The sequence below is a fragment of the Theropithecus gelada genome, chromosome 9 (genome assembly GCF_003255815.1).
Source record: "Theropithecus gelada isolate Dixy chromosome 9, Tgel_1.0, whole genome shotgun sequence".
Lineage (NCBI taxonomy): Eukaryota > Metazoa > Chordata > Mammalia > Primates > Cercopithecidae > Theropithecus > Theropithecus gelada.
Genome location: NC_037677.1, coordinates 106505764 through 106525207, shown reverse-complemented (window position 1 = coordinate 106525207; position 19444 = coordinate 106505764). Strand labels below are relative to the sequence as shown.

Genomic DNA, 19444 nt, shown 5'->3' with positions numbered 1-19444 from the left:
TCTGAACAAGTATAGTGGGAAGCTGTTGAAAGAATTTTTCAGAGGGAACCACGTGTTAGACGTACAACTTGTAAAGAATATTATGACTGAAACATCGGTAGACGGGGAAAGACTTAGAGGCTGTGGCACTAACCCAAGTGAGAGATGGTGGGACCTGAACCTGAGTGGTGACTGGGCGAGGCTGTAGTTGAGCTGGACAGATTAGATGGAGATTTAGGCTGTGGGTCCCAAGGTCTTAATGAAGGACGGGAAGAGGGTCATCAATGAAGGACACTGCCCAGATTCCTGGCTTGGCGAATTGGGTGGATGATGACAACATAAACAGGGACAGGGAATGCAGCTTGGAGGGCAGGATTTGGGAAAGGAGTGGGGAGGAGAGAAAAGGGGCTTGGTTTTGGTTGCCAGGAAACAGAGCCTGATGTGTATGTGTGTCAGTGTTGCCACCCTCTCACTCATGTTGCCTCCTTTTGCTGCCACCCACTTGTCCTCCATCTGCAGGCTCTTCATTGATGGTGACCGCATAGACGCCCCCAGTGTGAAGGAGCACCTGCTTCTTGACTTGGGTCTGGAGGCCGAATACAGGATCCAGGTGCATCCCTACAAGTCCATCCTGAGCGAACTCAAGGCCCTGTGTGCTGATCTCTCCCCAAGGGAGAAGGTGTGGGTCAGCGACAAGGCCAGCTATGCTGTGAGCGAGGCCATCCCCAAGGTTGGTGACCCCACTTTGGTCCATCTAAACTCTGCCACCCCCCTCCCAGTTCTGGTATTGTCTTTGGAGCAGAGGCAGACTTCTGAGGCTGCCTGTTGGATCAGAATGTGGTCTCCCTGGATGAGGCCTGAGAGCTGGAGCCATATCAAGAGCCTGAGGGCCCTTATTGCTTGTTGAGTCTTGTGTTTTCCAGAGCGTGGCATGAGAGATTATTTTAGGTGGTACACATTGTTATTTAGGTTTACTTAAATTTATCTGTTTTAACAGCATTTAGCATATAGTAGAAAAACCATAACTAGCAGGAGTTCCTGATATTATAATTATTTAAATAAAGTTGAATTTAATAAAGCTGATTTAAAGATGGTTTAAAGAAAAGTACTAAGTGAATAAGGGTACAGTGGATAAGAAGCTAGGGTAAAAACTGTGCAGGTGGTATGAGAATGCTTGAAGCTTGGGAAATGCTTCTCTACCCCCTCCTTCTGCCCCACCACATTTTATAGCTAAGGACACTTGAGGCCCAGAGAGGACTGGGGAGTTGGGAACTTGTCAAATTCAAGTGATAGTGATAGGCTTGCCCTTTACTGAGCCCTTGCTGGGCAGTGCTAAGCAGCTGACACTTGTTGCCTCATTTTAATTAGGGTCTGGGATAGGACTGGAATCCAGGCCTCTTTAGAGGTAGGCTTTTCTACTGTGCTGCCCTTGGCCTCTGGCTGCCAAGTGGCCTTTGGCAAGCCCAGTGATGTTCTCTCTTCTCCACTGATCAGTGGGCCATCCTGGGAAGAGACCAGGCCTGGCTGTCTAGATCTGGCTTGCCATTGTACCCCTGCCACCGTCACACACAGTGTGACTCCTCCTCTCTCTCTCTCCTCTCTCTCTGGAGAGAAAGAGAAAAGGAGATAAGATCACGAAAGCAATTTGAGAAGCTCTGTGCAAGTGTCAGGTGTGCTGAGGCCCCGTCTGCTGGATTTTAACTTGTTCTCAAATTGGAAAGGGTCTTCTCTAGCCTTTTAAGATCAGATCATTATCAGTAGCTGAGATAGGACCACTGGGTGGGAAGGGAGGGAGCAGGAGACCTCACTCATCAGGTCATGTGCATCACCAGACAGGGAGAAAAAGCCCCCTTTGTACAGCAAGAGAAGGGTGATTTCGGTCAGGCTTTCAGTGGTTAGTGAACTCTAACCACAACCACAGTGGTTTGGAAAGCAGTGTCTTGCTGATGGCAGGCAGCCAGCAGTCTCAAAGAGCTAAGGGAGTGAGGGATGGAAGAGAGACACCTTGTTTGATGTACCTACTCTTTTTGGTTGAGCTTAAGCTCAGGGTCATCAATCAAAAGGTACAGGTCGTTGGGGCCCCAGGGGACAGCTATGTGGGTCCCCAGGGGGAGCTCTTCAAATGATTGGTCTAAAGTAAGTTTTGCTGAGCAAACAGGTTGTTGCCTTGGTCTTGAGTGGGTGCAGCAGGTTTGGTTTCCCACCCTACTGCCCTTTGCCTCTAGGACCACCGCTGCTGTATGCCTTACACCCCCATCTGCATCGCCAAAGCTGTGAAGAATTCAGCCGAGTCAGAAGGCATGAGGCGGGCTCACGTGAGTAGAGGAGCTGGTGCAGAAGATGGGATGTGAGGTGGTCAGAAGGCCTGGCTCCTTCACCTCCTCTGTGGCATTGAGCCTGGCACAAGGTTAGAATCTCTCTGAGCCTCAGCCTCCTGGCCTTCCAGAGTTAATGAGGGAATGAAATAAAATACTTGATGGATTAGATCTTTACAAAGTATAATACACAACACAAAAGGAGATATTGATGATAATAGTGTAGATGATGGTGATGACATGATGCTGTTGAAGCCTCATAAAAGAGCCAGATTGTGTTTCAGAACAAAGGATGGGTCTCAAAAGATTTTGGGCTCAGAGGTGGCTTTTGATAGTGGCCTATTTTTTCCTGGCCCCTGTAGGGTTCTTAACCTTTAAGTTAACCTTTTGGAGGAGCTCCCTGTGCTCTGAGGTGGGGCCTTTCCTGATTGTACCTGAACTACCGAATAGCAGAGGAGCCTTTCCCTGGTAATGGGAGTTGCTGCACACACCGGCTTCCCAGAAATGTCCACATGTAAAGCTCTGGTTGCTGATGGTGTGTGACCCTGCAGGTACAGCCTTCTCAGTATTGCATTAGGGCTAGGCTCTGAATCTGGTCATGTGACTTTCAGTAATAACTTAAAAAAATGTCTCCATTGTTTGCACAGATTAAAGATGCTGTTGCCCTCTGTGAACTCTTTAACTGGCTGGAGAAAGAGGTTGGTTCTTAGTCTTTGTTTAATATGTGGGTATACATTATTCAGACCTACCTCTGCTGACCATGAGGTCTGAGATCTTGATCAAATTTTTGGGCTCTATTTTAATAATACTCTCCGGAAATTTGGTGTGTGTAGATTTCAAAATTCTTTAATTATGAAAATAGTAACAAGAATGAAGAAAGAAGCTCCATAATAGAGTGGATGCTTTTTGGGTTAGGGAATCATAACTAAGTGGAATTTCATTATAAGGAAAAATGACTCTTATAATATTATTATAGGCAAGCTGATTATATTAGGAGAAAAAGATCTTTGTGTACATTTTGAACTTCAGTTTAAGCTATGAACCTTTTTATATTAAATTGACTCTGGGCCGTTAATTTCTTGCTCTAGTTGGCAAGAGGGTGGTTTCTCTGTGCTGTTGTTAAACAGTGTCATGTTCCCTTTAAGTACTGTATAAACAACTCTTTAATTGGAAAAAGAAAATATTGTCTTTATTCCCACCAGTGTAACTTTTTTCCTCATGTTTCCTTCTGGTGATTGTTCATCTATGTAAATTATTATTATTTTTTTTATTTTTATTTTTTTGAGACGGAGTCTTGCTGTGTCACCCAGGCTGGAGTGCGGTGGCGCAATCTCTGCTCACTGAAAGCTCTGCCTCCTAGGTTCACGCCATTCTCCTGCCTCAGCCTCCCAAGTAGCTGGGACTACAGGTGCCCGCCACCACACTCAGCTAATTTTTTGTATTTTTAGTAGAGATGGGGTTTCACTGTGGTCTTGATCTCCTGACCTCGTGATCCACCCACCTCGGCCTCCCAAAGTGCTGGGATTATAGGCGTGAGCCACCACCCCCGGCCTTAAATTATTTTTAAAAATATAAACTATTTTTACATGTCTCTTAGTATGCAGATACATTTTTTTTTTCTTTTTCTTTTTTTTCTTTTGAGATGGGGTCTCATCTGTTGCATGGGCTGGAGAGTAGTGGTGTGATCACAGCTCACTGCAGCCTCAGCCTCCCCAAGCTCAGGTGATACTCCCACCTCAGCCTCCCGAGTAGTTGGGACTTCGGGAGTGCATCATCACGCCCAGCTGATTTTTTCTGTTTTTTTTTTTTTTTTGTAGAGATGGGGTTTTGCCATGTTGCCCAGGCTCAAACTCCTGGGCTCAAGTGATCTGCCTATCTTGACCTCCCAAAGTGCTAGGAATATAGGTGTGAGCCATCACACCTGGTTTAGATACGATTTTGTGTTTTATTTTATTCTCTTAGACTCATAGTGTGAACATTTTCCATGTATGTTGAGGCCTTAAAAAAGGATCCAAATGAAAACTCATCTAGTGGCTATACTGATTTACTAACCCAGTCCTCCTATTTTTAAATGTTTGGGTTGTTTTTAATTTTTTGCTGTTATCAGTAATCCTGCAATAGTATCTCTGCATTTATCTTTTTTATTTCTCTAGAATGATTTTCTTAGGATGATTTCTTAGGAGGGGATGCTTTTGAATTTTTAAACTTAGATACATTGTTTTGGGAGGTTTTAGGATAAAATACTGAAGCACAATAGTTGAGTGAAAAATTAAATGAATAGAAACTGATATTTTAGATAGCTTTGGTGAGAACCTTTGGGAGTTCTCCCTTGCTGAGGATGTATCCTGTAGATTGGGCAGTTGGGATGAAGAAATTGAGGAAAAAGTAAGCTTTTAAAGTATCTCCTCTAATTTGTAAGAGGCACACATGGATTTATCTCACCAGATGATTATAAGCAATTTTCTCATAGGTTCCCAAAGGTGGTGTGACAGAGATCTCAGCTGCTGACAAAGCTGAGGAGTTTCGCAGGTGAGGATCCATTTGGGGGGACCCAGGAACCTCGTGCTGATTTTCTTGCAAGTTGAATGAGGCTGGAAGGGCCCTGAATCTTAGCACAGTAAAAACCTTTAAGCCACTCTGCTTCTGTCTTTCTGTTACAGACAACAGGCAGACTTTGTGGACCTGAGCTTCCCAACGATTTCCAGTACGGGACCCAACGGCGCCATCATTCACTACGCGTAAGGCATGCGGAGGAGCATGCTGCCGGGCATTGCTGCTTCTGCACAGGAGCCTGAGCAGGGGAGAGACATTATTTTACCAGAGGCCTCTGTGCCCACCTTCATCTGTCTGTTGAGACTGTAAAATGAAGAGAAATAAGACCTCTAAGGTTTTATTTTCTCCCAATCCCCAAGCCTCTGCCTTTTGGGAGCCTCCTCTTAGGCTCAATATGGCACTGGCATTCTCTACATTGTAGTCAGCTGGGTGTCCGTGTCCCTCTTTCCTTTTTGAAGCTGCAGGAACTGTATGTATAGCCCTTGCATCTTGATGACTGGGTTTTTTTTTTTTTTTTTTGTGACGGAGTCTCGCTCTGTCACCCAGACTGGAGTGCAGTCGCGCGATCTCCGCTCAATGCAAGCTCCACCGCCTCCCAGGTTCACGCCATTCTCCTGCCTCAGCCTCCCTAGAAGCTGGGACTACAGGCGTCCACCACCACGCCCGGCTAATTTTTTTTTTTTTGTATTTTTAGTAGAGACGGGGTTTCACCATGTTCGCCAGGCTGGTCTCGATCTCCTGACTTCGTGATCTTCCCGCCTCGGCCTCCCAAAGTGCTGGGATTACAGGCGTGAGCAACCTACAGGTGTGAGCAACCGCGCCCAGCGGGTTTTTTTTTTTTTTTTTTTTTTTTTTTTTTTTTTGAGACGGAGTCTCGCTCTGTTGCCCAGGCTGGAGTGCAGTGGCCGGATCTCAGCTCACTGCAAGCTCTGCCTCTCGGGTTCACGCCATTCTCCTGCCTCAGCCTCCCGAGTAGCTGGGACTACAGGCGCCTGCCACCTCGCCCGGCTAGTTTTTTGTATTTTTTTTAGTAGAGACGGGGTTTCACCGTGTTAGCCAGGATGGTCTCGATCTCCTGACTTCGTGATCCACCTGTCTCGGCCTCCCAAAGTGCTGGGATTACAGGTGTGAGCCACTGCGCCCGGCGGGGTTTTTTTTTTTTTTTTTTTTTTGAGACAAGGTCTTGCTCTGCTGCCCAGGCTGGAGTGCAGTGGTGCTGTCCGACTCACTGCAACTTTGAATTCCTAGACTCAAGCAGTTCTCCTGCCTCAGCCTCCTGAGTCACTGGGACTAAAGGCGTGTGCTACCACTCCTGGCTAATTTTTACATTTTTTTTGGTAGAGATGAGGATCTTGATGTGTTGCCCAGCCTTGTCTCGAATTTCTGGACTCAAGCAGTCCTCTTGCCTCAGCCTCCTAAAGTGCTGGGATTACAGGCGTGAGCCACTGTGCCTGACCCATGGCTGGAATTTTTGAGTGGTTTTCTTTCCTGGTAATAGCAGTTGTTTTGTACTAGTCTGTATATCTTGTGAGCTCCGTCAGTTGCATACCAAAAAACCTTAGCACTATGTTGTGGGGCAACCTGTTTTAGGTGGAGAGTACCCTCTCTTCCTGTCTCCCAGAGCCTGAAGCCTGGCACCCCAGTATGTGGTATTTTTACCACATGGTCTACAAGAACCCATGGACCCACAGGGCCGAGCCTCCCTTCCCTGTGAGACAGAGGGGCACTGATATGTTTAGGACTGACAGGACTGACAGATCCTGAGACAGGATGGTGGGAAATGTCATTAGGTGTGGCCGTTGGGCTTCAGCCTCGGCTCTGCCTGATTCAAACCACTTTGCTTTGCATTGGGTATTTTGAGTTCTGTGCTTCCCCATCTGTTATATGCACAGCCAGTGAAGGAACACTGTCTCTCTGTGCTGTGCTTGGGCACACATTTTTCACCCTTTGAATAATTGCTTTTAGAGTTTTTCGTCTTGGGGCAGATTTTGAAGCTGTGTGTGGGAGACAGTCACAGATGTGACAGTACAGTTCCCTCGCTTAATGCTTCTGTTCCAGCCTAAAAATATCAGAGGGACTTCAGTTTTTGTTTAACTCAGGATGAATTTCCTGGCTGGATACTCTCCTAGAATTTTGTGTATAATTAAAACATTAAACAATTCCAGGGAAGAAATTTGCCTCTGCTTTGGCACTTCTTCATTGTGGGTGGTTGGAAGCCTGTTTAGAGGCAGGGTTCTGGAGGGCACCGGTTGTCTGTTTCAGTTGTTCAGCTTGTATGTGGACTGGTGCCCTTATTGCTGAAGAGGGGGTGGTACCTGGAGATGGAGGACAACCTCACTACAGCTGCAGGGCAGAGGCATGGAGTGCTCTCATCCCTTCGGGCGTTTCCCAGTGCAGTGATATTGTTTCGAAAATGGCATGGGGAAAGCGATCACTTTTTGAAAATACCTCATGTTTGTTTGAAAAAAGTGCTCTAGCAGAAGAATATCATGATCCATTCCTTTTCCCAGCAAAATTCCTTTAGTTTTTCTCCCAAATTGAGACATTTACTCCTGCCTGTCCAGTGGGCAGGGAAGCGAGTGGGGAGGTACCTGCTGGGGTCAGGGCTGAAGGAGGGACCTGGAGGCTGAGGCAGGGGCCTGGGGCTCCCAGAGACAAGCAAGTCTGCAGTGACTCCAGGCTGCTCCTGTCCCAGTTCCCAGGACTCTAGCTAGGTCCTGTTGCTTCTAAGGATTCTCATTTTTTTAGCTTTGACAATTATCTTTTGAACACCTGTTTTAGTCTAGACACAAACAGAGGTAGACATAAAGAAATGTGTTATTTTTCCCCTCTTGAGCTCTTTATCTCAGTTGGGGAGATAGGTTGATTGGATTTTTGAAAAGTAGAAGTTTAATATTAGTTGAAATAATTCATTTATTAGGTAACTTATTTTGATATGATTTCAGGCTTATGTAAGTTGCAAGAATAGTATAAAGAGCTCTTGTGTGTCCTCCTCCCAGATTCACTAAGTGTTTACATTTGTGGAATAATTAATTTTTAATTAACTTTGTTAGGCCAGTCCCTGAGACGAATAGGACCTTGTCTCTGGATGAGGTGTACCTCATTGACTCGGGTGCTCAATACAAGTAAGTAAACCAGGACTGCTGTGGAACTTGACTCTGTGATTCAAGGCAGTTGAGAAGGTGGACAGCTGAGCTCCAGCTGAGAGTACTCAGCTGGTCATCACACCCTGTGCTGGCCACTAATGGAATCGTTCCTGTGTCTTGTCCTTTTTTTCACCCCTATTTGAAATAGCCCAATTGTGACTCTGTTCTCACAAAAGACTGTTTGATAGAAATGTTATAGTCCTTGGCCGGAAGTTTTAAAAATATAATTAAACAACTGTGAAATAAAGCAAGCTTTTGGAACCGTTGAAAGTTTTCCACCCCAGCCCATGAACCGCCTGCTGGTTCCCTGTACTTGCAGCCGCCCCAGGGCCTTACGAAGTTAGGGATTCATTTTGAATGAATGGTTGAGAAATGAGGGCTGCCGCCAGATTTCTGAATTCCCTTCTCCATGTTTTGCTGCTTTCACAGCTATCTTCTCTGGAAAAGTTCCTCAGAGAAGAACCCAAGATATGGTTGGGTCTTGTTACGGAACCCATGAGAAGGAGTAAGAATAGACCCTGTCTGCGTTAGGAGAGCACGAGCAAGGCCTTTTAATGCTGCTCCATTCCCCACTGAATTTGGGACTGTGGCTAAGGGAGGACCTAATTATTGAATGAGCTCAGCCAATTATGTGGCAGCCATGCCTGGCCTTGGGACACAGGGGTGTTAATAATATCAGCCTAGAGCTAAGGATTGCTTGGTAATGGTGTAAACTTTTGTTCTCTTCTAAATTTTAGCAGAATTCTAGAAGTTATCCTTTCTATGTCAGGGATATAGTCTAGTATGTGTTAAGATATGTACTTGGATATTTTTAGGGTCTCTGTCCAGGAATCCCCCTGCTGTTCTAACAGGAGAAGTTGGGTTTTGGCCCTCTTTTGCTAGAGATGGGCTCCTGTTTTCTTTGCCTTCTTGCGTCTTGTTCATAACCCCAGTGATAGTGTTTCTCGTGAAGCAGCCCTCACGCTGTAGACCAAGAATGTGTGTGTCAGGGGCTGACGTCACTCCCACTTTATTTAGCCATCCCTGCATTCACATTTTGTTTCATTTTTAAAAATAACTTTATTGGGGTAAAATTTATGTACCATGTAATTCACCCACTTAAAATATACAATTATTTTTTTTTTTTGTATATTCACAGAGTTTTGCAGCCATCAGCACAATCAAGTTTAGAACATTTTCATTGCCCCAGAAAGAAACCTCATACCCAATAGCAGTCACTCCCCCCTTTTCCAATAGCCTGGAGAACTACTACTCTCCTTTCTGTTTCTATGGATTTCCCTATCCTGGACACTTCATAGAAGTGGAATTGTATTATGTGTCGCTTTCTGTGTCTGGCTTCTGTCATTTAGCACAATGTCTTCCAGGTTCATCCATGTTGCAGCATGTATCAGTATTCCATTCCTTTTTATTACTGAATAGTATTGCACTGTGTGGATAGTCCCCCATTTTGTTTATCCGTTCATCAGTTGTTGGACATTTCAACTGTTTTCACCTTTTGGCTATTATGAATAATGTGGCTATGAACTTTCATATACAAGTTTTTGTGTGGATGTATGTTTTTCGTTCTCTTGGATATATAACTAGAAGTGGAATTGCTGGGTCATATCGTGACTATGTTTAGCCTTTTAAAGAACTGCAAACTAGTTTCAAAGATGGCTGTGCTGTTGTACATGCCCACCAGTATTGTGTGGGGCTTCTCACTTGTCTGCATGCTTGCCTGTGTCATATTTGACTTAAAGCTTATTTTGACGGGAAACCAATTTGTCCTTTTTTTTGGAAAGGGATGGCACCACAGATGTAACGCGGACAATGCATTTTGGGACCCCTACAGCCTACGAGAAGGTAAGGTGGAGGCCAAAACCTTAAGAGGTCCTCTCTGATTTCTTAAGAAGAGCATTGCTTTTATGAAAAGAGATAGTATAAAGAAGTAAAAATTACATGTGGGGTAGTAAAATTACTCACTGCTGTGGAGTCAGGCTTATCTGCTTCACGAGGTTCATATAATTAATTATTGGAGTAAGACATTTGGAAAAATTTTTAAAGCATTCTGCTGCGGTTAGGGCAGCTCAGTTGCAAGTTTAAATATAATAGCTTTGGCCTTCTCTTGAGTCAGGAAATGCCTTTGAGGCTGGGGATGAGATAGTGAAATATATGCTTTATAAGCAGTGTCTAGATTTGATTTTGAAGGCCACCCCCTTCTTTTTTCGAGATTCCTATTTACAGGCTTAACTCTCTGGGAACTTTCCGAAATGACAGACTCTGTTAAGTTTCTGGTATGATTGGCATGGAAAGGGGAAAGAGAGCTGTGAGGCGGAGAGATGTGTACCAGGGGTCTGGAGACCTGGCTTCAGAGCTTCTCTGCCATTTACTAGCTCTGTGACGTTGAACAAAGCAGTCACCATCCATAAAAATAAGAATAAAAGGACTCACCTTCCCAGCTGCCTGTGAATTCCCTTGAGCCCAGCCAGTTCCTGGATCATAGTCACTGCTCAGCAAATGCTGATTGAGCACCTAAATGAATCCGTTTGTCCAAGGGAGCTCCTTCAGGAAGATTATCCAAGGAAAAGGGTTTTATGCAATGTAGTGGGGCAGGTTTCATTGTCTTGGTCCCTTGCCTTGTCCCTTTGTATGCACCAGTGCCGTAGAAGAGTTTAGACCTTGCGTCTAGGATTATTTTGGTGTGACTCTTTTTGTGCTTTTCAAAGAGCTCAATCAGGCTGAGGAGAAAGGAGTTTTAGTCCTGACTCTGCACCTTACTGGCAAGCCGCTACACTTCTGAGTAGCACTTCTCTTGTCCGGACAGTGGGGATAACCCCTGAAGATAGGATGGTGGTAGGAAGCACAGCTGCTGAAGCAAGACTGCTTGGCCCCAAGGCCAGATGCTGCCACTTCCGCACTGTGTGATCTGGGCATGCTACTGAATCTCTGTGAAGCGAGGATAACAGTAGTGCCTCCATCGCGAAGTGTGGGATCAAACATGCAGTGCTTACAATAGTGTGTGGCACAGAGGACTCGCTCAGTAAATGTTAGCTAGGGTCATCAGTACTTTTTATTACTTTTCCGTTCTTTCTAAGGCTCACATGATGGAGTATGTCAGAGTGTTCATTATAAAGTCCTGTGGGGTCATCTCTCTGACAGTGCTCTTCTACTAAATTGAATTTCAAGATTTTCTGGGAAATTGGCCCCATGGCCAGGCTTTTTTTCCACCAGATTTTTTTCTTTTTACTTACGTTGTCTCTGTGATATTGCTAAAAACTTTAGCAGGCAGGATTTTGTGAACTACCAGAAAACTACAGGATTAGGCATCTGTCCCCATTCTGCAACATGCCCCTGGGTTTTCTTTGCAGGAATGCTTCACATATGTCCTCAAGGGCCATATAGCTGTGAGTGCAGCTGTTTTCCCGACTGGAACCAAAGGTAGGTGGTGCATTCTGTCACATGGCAGGCTCTTTTTCTTGTTCGAGAATCAGATATGTCTATGTTTGAGTGAAAGAACATGTCCTTCCGTCACTGTGAGGTCCCCAGCCCACTTCAGGCCCAGCCAGGTGCTCATGGGGTGAGTCTGCAGAACCCACTGACTGAGCCCAGAGGCCTCAGGGAGCTGGGGTTAGGATTGGGCCCAGTACCCACTGTGCACCTTTCTCCTGACCACTTAGGTATTGGATGACACATGTGGATGGCTCCCAGGAGAGGACAAACCAGATGGGAAGGTCACAGGGCCTGAGTGGAAGTTGGTGCAGCCTCCTGTCTGCCCTTTAGTACTGAGCTAGTGCTTCCTTTCTGGATTCTTAGGATTTATTTTACTGGGACCCTGACTTCAGCTATGTACTACTTTGCTTGAGGCCTGGTAGGTGGAGCATTGGACTGGGCATTGACAAGACCTGGGCTGCCTTGCTTCTGGGTAGATGAGACGTGTACTCATCTCCCTAGGCCTCAGTTGCCTCATCTGTCATGCCTGCCTGCCTGCTTGCAGTCTGGTTAGAGTCTCATCTTTGTAATTCTGAAACCTTAGGGTCGCAGAGCTGGGAAGGGAATGTCCGTGTCTTCTATGGCCTCTGTGTGCTGTAGGTGTCTATCGCACCTCACCAGCATCCTGAATGGATGATTGCCTAGCTTCGGACTGAACTTTGATTGTTCCTCAGGAGATCTGATTGTTAGAAAGTTCTTCCTTGTGCTGTGCTGAAATCTGAACCCTCCAGTAACTTACCTATTGGTTTCTGTTTCACGTTCTGGAGCCAAACGTAATAAATCTAATGTCTTAAAGCTCTGTACAAATATCATTAAGTGGCTCTTTCTATCTTTTAGGTCACCTTCTTGACTCCTTTGCCCGTTCAGCTTTATGGGATTCAGGCCTAGATTACTTGCATGGGACTGGACATGGTGTTGGGTCTTTTTTGAATGTCCATGAGGGTCCTTGCGGCATCAGTTACAAAACATTCTCTGATGAGCCCTTGGAGGCAGGCATGATTGTCACCGATGGTAAGTATCCATCACATATGGGGCATGCATGGATCCTTGAGCCTTTTTGAAAGCTATTTGTTGTTTTTTATTTTTTAATTAGTTTAAATTGGCAGTAATTTTCCCTTTCTAACAATAATGAAGTTTTCTGATTATAGAACTGATACATGTTCATTTTAGAAAAAACGAGATGGGAACTGTGTGAAAAGAAAATGAAAATCATTTGCAATCTAACCACTCAGGGGAAACATGACTTAATGTTTTGCTGTATTAGCTTTTGGTCTTTCAGATATGTAGATATAATTTTTTAAAAAAACCACTGAGATCATACTGGGTGTCTTGTCTATGTTCTGCTTTCTTACTTGATATACTGCTTTCCCCAGGTCATTGCCAAGTCTTTGTAAATATATTTTTTTTTTTTTTTTTTGAGAGGGAGTCTGGCTCTGTCGCCCGGGCTGGAGTGCAGTGGCCGGATCTCAGCTCACTGCAAGCTCCGCCTCCCGGGTTCACGCCATTCTCCTGCCTCAGCCTCCCGAGTAGCTGGGACTACAGGCACCCGCCACCTCGCCCGGCTAGTTTTTTGTATTTTTTTAGTAGAGACGGGGTTTCACCATGTTAGCCAGGATGGTCTCGATCTCCTGACCTCGTGATCCACCCGTCTCGGCCTCCCAAAGTGCTGGGATTACAGGCTTGAGCCACCGCGCCCGGCCGCTTTGTAAATATATTTTAATGCTTTCATTATTGTGTCTTATGGATGTGAACCATGATTTATTTAGTGGATCCATTGTTATTGTACTCCTTACCCTGTAGCCAGTGTGCAGGGACTTCAGAGTCTAGCTTTCTGTACCTCAAATGCTTATAAAAAAGTGGCCATATGAGAGAAGGTGGCATCTCTGGGCTCTTACACTGGATAGAGTGAGCCTTTCACCTGTTTCTTCTCCTTTGGAGTAGGGCAGTCATCCCAGGAGTGAAAGGTTCTCTCTGTGGACATCATCATCGTGGGCTGCTTCTCATTTTTGGGATTTGGTTTGTTTTAGAGCCTGGGTATTATGAAGATGGGGCTTTTGGAATTCGCATTGAGAATGTTGTTCTTGTGGTTCCTGTGAAGACCAAGGTGAGTATTTATTAAAAAATTTTTTCCTGTTCCTTAATGTGGGAAGATGAAGACTTAATGTCTTTGGAGCCAAGAGTATGCCATTCTGGGGCCAACATGGAGCCTTCTTCTCCAGATATCAGGGACTTTCCTGGAAACCACACTCCTTGCCTGCACAGCCAGAAAGAAAATCCTTAATGAACTAGGATCCAGAACTGGGATTCATGGACCATCAGGCTGATGCTTGCTTCACATAATTTGGGGCTCACAGTTTCCTATAGGCGGCCTGTTGTCTCTTCTGCTGGGGATGCCTGTTCAAGGTGCTAATTTCCAGGCCCATCCCAGACCCTAGAATCTCCACGGTGGGGGGCCTGGAAGCTGTAATTTTGTCACACTCCCCAGGTGACTTTTATTAGGTAAAGTTGAGGAACCCTGAGTTATCCAAGGGTCAGCCTCAAAGGCAATACCAGACAGGTGTTTCACCCTCTTCCCTCATCAGTGTTACCAAGGCTGCAGGGTTTTAGGCCCTAGGCTTTACCTAAAAGACCTGTTTGTGCCTCCTCCATTGGTGGAATTGAACAGTTGGAGGGAAGTAGCTTCCTGTGTCAGCAAGGAGGTTGACTGTGGGGATGTGCTCTCTGCTTTGGCATGGAAGTGACTATTCTTGGAAGTGACCTCCCGTCTTATTCCCAAAAGCTGCCATGAACAGAAACCCGACATATTCTTGTGTGCTCCAGTGGATAGATGTGTTGTCGCCTGACGGGCCTGGCTGGGTCAAGGCAGGCCACACACTTGACTGCTAAAAAAATGATATTGAGGACTTACACCCTTGCATCCTGGAGAATCAAAACCAGAGATGCCCTTGAGCCCAGACACCCCCATGCCCTGCCCCCGTTTCCTGTCACAGTAGACATTAGCCTTGTGGAACTGCTGCTGGGAGCCCCTCAGCACCCTTTGTTTGGCCCTTCCTGATGGCACAGGCCGTTGTTTGCGCAGTGGAGGAGCTCTTGGAAAGTGGCATCAGGTTTCCTGTGTGTCTGTGAAAAGTGGTGACCAGCTCACCACATCTTGGCTCCCAGTTACCCCGGCTCTGAGGGATGGCATGCTGATGGAATGACCTCATGGTGCTTCAGCACAGTAAAGAGGAGTAAAAACGTCTATTTTCTTCTTTCTCCCACAGTATAATTTTAATAACCGGGGAAGCCTGACCTTTGAACCTCTAACTTTGGTTCCAATTCAGACCAAAATGATAGATGTGGATTCTCTTACAGACAAAGAGGTAATGGGGAAGTCTTGGTGGGCAGGCATGTTACTAGGGGAGATGGAGACTACCCTAAATAGTTCTAATCCATTCTCTAAATCCTAAATTCTCTAATTCATTTTCACTTTGTAATTTTTAAATTTAGAGGTCTAGGCCAGTTGAGTCTGAAAGCCCTAGGTTTTCTGAGGACTCTTGAGCTTTTCCTGTATTTGTTGGGCCTCCAGGTGGAGATAGTCCTGTTCCCCACAGCCATTCTAGGGCTGTAGGGTTTTGTGGGTGGAACTCGTACGCCACTGTTTAGCTGCACTGTTCCTCCGTAGCTGCACTGAGGCGTGTTTAGCAAATATGAGCCTATGTGTGTTCCCTACAAGAAGCCAGATGGATGGTGGGGCCTCTTGGCCACTGTACATACCAGATTGTTTTCTTGTGTTACATGAAACATTAATGAAATGCAAAGCAAAATCTATTATCGTGTGTCCCATTTTCACACAGACAAGGGGAAAGATAGTACCAGCCCTTCTTGGTTACTACTGTGGTCACTCTGGGGCAGTGAAACCCTTCACAAAGCCTGGGGCACGACAGTGCTTACTTGCTTAGCTCAGAGGGTTATGGGTCTTAACTCCTTCAGACCCTGGACTGGTAAGGCCAGGTGAGATCGCAGTCCTGGGGACATGAGTAAGGCCTGAAGAGTCACACAGATGATCAAGGTCAGAGCAGAAACAAGGGTAAGAAATGGGGTAGGAACTGTTAGCACTAGACAGACAAAACAGTTCCCAAACCAGGAAACTGGAAGCCAGGAGGACACAAATTCCAGAGCAAGGCAGGGGTCAGAAGTTTCAATGAAAAGCAAATGACTGGTGGGAGCCGAAGGCAGGGTAAGCACGGTGGTTTACTCTGGGAATAAGATTTTGTTATTTGAGGCAGCCGCTGGCCTTTGAGTGCCTCTCAAGGCAGGAAAATTTCCTCACTGGTGCCCGCTTGGGCCTTGTTCTTGGCACTATAAAGGAAAGGGTCTCTGGGGGTCAAGGACCTTCCCTTCCACAGGAGCTGTGGAACGGGATTCTCCCAGCTAGAAGCCTCCTGCCTGTTCCAGCTCACAGGTGGGTGACGAGAAAGGCCACCCACTTCCTGCTTAGCTTTCCTCTGTGCTTGAGTGCCTCTGCTTAACCATCCGTGCCCCTGGTTCAGCTGAACATTCGCACTCACAGGACCCACATGGGCCCTGCTGATACTGGGTGGGTTATGCAGCTTGCAGATGGATGTGGAAAAGGAGACTCAGCCTGTCAGCACAGTGTCCAGTGTGTCTCTTCAGCAGGAAGAGTCTTTCCAGTGTCCAGGGCTCTTGTCCAGCCCCTGTAAGTGTTGCCTTAGCTGAGAGGAAATGAGAACACATAGGTGGGCATGGGAGCCACCCTGCTTAGAATCCCTCTGCCCCATAGGAACCAGTGTCTTTTGTAATGGCCCTTGGGCACAGCTTCCAGGGACTTAGCAAGGGGCTTTCCAGTAATACGTCATTTCGTACTCTTGGAGTCCAAGGCTGTGGCTTCCTGCCAAGTAATTCTAGGTCATGCTGTCTTTCCTGTCCACATAAAATGTACCCATCAGGAGGCATTTCTCCTATATGACATTCCCCTTTATCCAGGGAAGTAGTGTATGAGGAAGTTTAAGCGAGGCCATTTTTCCTTGAAGGAGAAAGAATCAGTCTACTCCCGTGACATTGGACATAGACCAGGGATCTGTGTTACGCTGTGGTTCATTCCTGCACCTTGCATGCCCACATGATTGAACTATTCTTTTGGCCAGTTACTCTTTGTGGGGCAGATAATGTCTTCTTAAAATACCTGGCTTTTAAAATATCTGGTCATTTGCCCTTTACTATTTAGCCTGTCTTTTGGAGTCACTTTAGGGACTTTTTGGTTGGGGTCTGCATTCTCATCACTTATCACCAGACGGCAGCAAAGGACCTTGTTTGGATGGGAATATGGCCTGCTGCAGACTGTCAGGGCCTTGTGATGGTCCTCAGGCCCCGCCGAGGCTGTCCACACTCCCACTTTTCCCTCCCTGCTCTCAACCAAAAGGGCTTTGGGAGTTTGGCTGTGGCCCCAGGCTTACACCAGGATGCTGCCTTCGCCTTACTATTGAGCTGCTTTGGCCAGTAGGCTGCTTTGTAGCCCTGCTGGCCTTGCTGTGGACACATAGCAGTTTGCCTGCTTTTGACATCGTCCCCTGCCCCCGTCACTTCCCTGACTCCCAGAAGGGGCTAGTAGGCTAGTAGGCTCTTCTCAGTAGGCATTGGAACCCTGGCTGGGTCACAGCCAGTTGGTAACAGCACCCTATCTGTCTGCCGTCAGTCCTTTTTAATTAATGGGCTTGTGTGCCCATCCTGACCCCAGCTGGGGTTATTTAAAGCCAGCGGGGCTTTGGTACCTGGCTGGATTGTAGTCCCTGAAGCCAGTACTTTTGTAACATCCCTGCCCTCCAAAATGGCCTTTGACTCATTTATGACAACCACACCCGTGGCACTATCAGTCTCCTCAGCTTCCAGACAGCTACCCCATAGACAGTGATGAGAGTGGCTTGTTGTCCTCTTGGTAAAACCTGCTTCACTCCAGACTTCACCTTTTTCCCTGTACAACCAAGGGGGATTTTGCCATCATGTCTAGTGGATCAGCCCCTGCCTAGGCACCAAGTCCTGCCAGCAGGTCCTTCCTTTCTCTCTCTTTTTTGTCTCCTGTTCTTGTGGCATGTTGAGTTGAGAGTCTGAAAACTAAGCTTACTCCCAGCCCCACTCTGCTGCACCACAGTCTTTAACCACCGCAGGTTTTGGGTTCATCTAGGCAGCTACACTCAAAAGACACTCATGGGCTTGACTGACCCTAGTTTTTTATTCAACTTTTTCAGTGGATGTAGGATATGTAGCTCAGTGTGTTGGCAGGACAGTTTCGGGTGTCTCTCTTAGTAGGAGCTCTCAGAGAGTCCAGGGGCTCTTCCCCAGCTTACCGCCTCTCAGGATGGCTCAGGTGTAAGGGAATGAAGCCACACAGGTGGGAGCAGGAGCTTAGAGTCTACTGTCTATAATAGTAAACTGTTCTGGGGGCCTTTTCACCAGAAGCCATGAAGTCTGGTCCTATGTATTTCCAGGGAAACTGAACACAAGGAAAACACTCATCTGTGAGTAAGGAGAAAGGGTGTTGCACACCTTTTCTCTCAGCTTGTGATCTTAGCACATGGGGGCCCTTGCTGTTGACCTGTTTATCCAGTTGTTAAAGATGGGGTGGTGAATACTGTGTCTGTCCTTCTCTCCCCTGCAGTGCGACTGGCTCAACAATTACCACCTGACCTGCAGGGACGTGATTGGGAAGGAATTGCAGAAACAGGGCCGCCAGGAAGCTCTCGAGTGGCTTATCAGAGAGACGCAACCCATCTCCAAACAGCATTAATACCTCCCTGGTTTTGTTTTTACAAAATGGTCTGGGGAAAGGAAGAAACGTGGCAGATCCCTGACATCTTTCCCCTTTCCTCTCCTTCTTCCCTACCTCCCCTTTTTACTTTAGACTTTAAGAAGAATAGAAAATCTTCTTATCCTCTTTGATATTTTATTGCAAACACTGAGTCTTTTATGATTTTTTAATTGTTGAGAACGAGCCAAGAATAAAATTGCTGCACCAGAAGGAGGGCCCCTCCAAAGTCGAACACTTGATGAAAGGGAGTTGCCCTGACTTCTCTGGCCAGTGATGGGGAAACAATGAGTGCTCCATGATGGTCATGTTCCAGGTGCTAGTACATCATTCATGATCACCTTAATGCTCATGAGACTATATTTATGATCAGTGAATAAAAATGTCAAAACTGTGCTTTGTCTTAGCTGTCTCTTTCTTCATGGTGCTGTCCCCCAGCATGTCAGGTGAGCTGATCTCCAGGGCTGCTGGTTCTGTGGCAGACATTTCCTAGGTGGTAGGGCCCCTTTGAGAGGAGACCCCTGGCTTTGCTGCACATTTGGGGGCTTATCTGTAAGCTTTTTCTTTTCTCTAGAAAACCTAATATGGTATTTTTATCTCAGTTTCTTTTTTCCTGATTTTAAAATGTGTCATTGCTATGCAAAACACAATAAAAATTATGTCAAAAGTCAGTTTTCCAGAACTCACCCTATAGTAGATGCCTCAAGTGTCTTACCTACATGGCCACAGCTCTCATTGTTCTGTTACTTGTAGGCAGGATTCTGTGACAAATGTCTGCAACTCCCATTCTGTAGGATTTCTTTTGACTTGTATATGTGGGGCAAGCTCCAAGGGTTGGAGAGTTAATGTCCCTGAGATCTCAGACCATCGTGTTTGGGGATGGGCAAATAGACTTCCTCATCCCTTGGCTAGGATATCTGAGATGTGTCTTACATTGTCACTCAGGGTTTTCCAGTGGGTTTGAGCCCCACTTGCCCACCATGGTAAGTTGCTCAATAACCAACCCTTTGTTTTCTTTGTTCTCTTCCGTGTCCTACTTTCTCCCTGTCCCATTAGTGTTTCCTGGTACCATCCTGAATGAACCATTTACATGCAAATCCTTGTTTGAGGGTCTGCTTTTTTATTAATCCAAGCTGACATACTCCTTATGTATAACCACTATTATCTGCTTTAGATTTTTG

The 19444-nt window shown here is 46.1% G+C and overlaps 1 protein-coding gene across 8 annotated transcripts in view; it reads left to right on the top strand.

Moving 5' to 3' along the window:
* The window catches only part of XPNPEP1 (X-prolyl aminopeptidase 1), a 61726-nt gene extending 43067 nt beyond the window's left edge, over positions 1-18659 (top strand). For 5 of the 8 annotated variants that reach the window (XM_025395906.1, XM_025395905.1, XM_025395908.1 and 2 more), the window contains 12 exons: positions 499-709; positions 2205-2294; positions 2942-2992; positions 4765-4823; positions 4955-5032; positions 7901-7972; positions 9775-9835; positions 11341-11410; positions 12299-12472; positions 13489-13565; positions 14725-14823; positions 18117-18659. In XM_025395906.1, coding sequence (XP_025251691.1) covers positions 499-709; positions 2205-2294; positions 2942-2992; positions 4765-4823; positions 4955-5032; positions 7901-7972; positions 9775-9835; positions 11341-11410; positions 12299-12472; positions 13489-13565; positions 14725-14823; positions 18117-18245 — 1171 coding nt within the window. In that variant the 3' untranslated portion in view covers positions 18246-18659. The remainder of the gene's footprint in view (positions 1-498; positions 710-2204; positions 2295-2941; positions 2993-4764; positions 4824-4954; positions 5033-7900; positions 7973-9774; positions 9836-11340; positions 11411-12298; positions 12473-13488; positions 13566-14724; positions 14824-18116) is intronic. The other 3 variants (XM_025395907.1, XM_025395903.1, XM_025395904.1) reach the window with 2 other exon arrangements.
* The last annotated feature ends 785 nt before the right edge of the window (positions 18660-19444 follow it).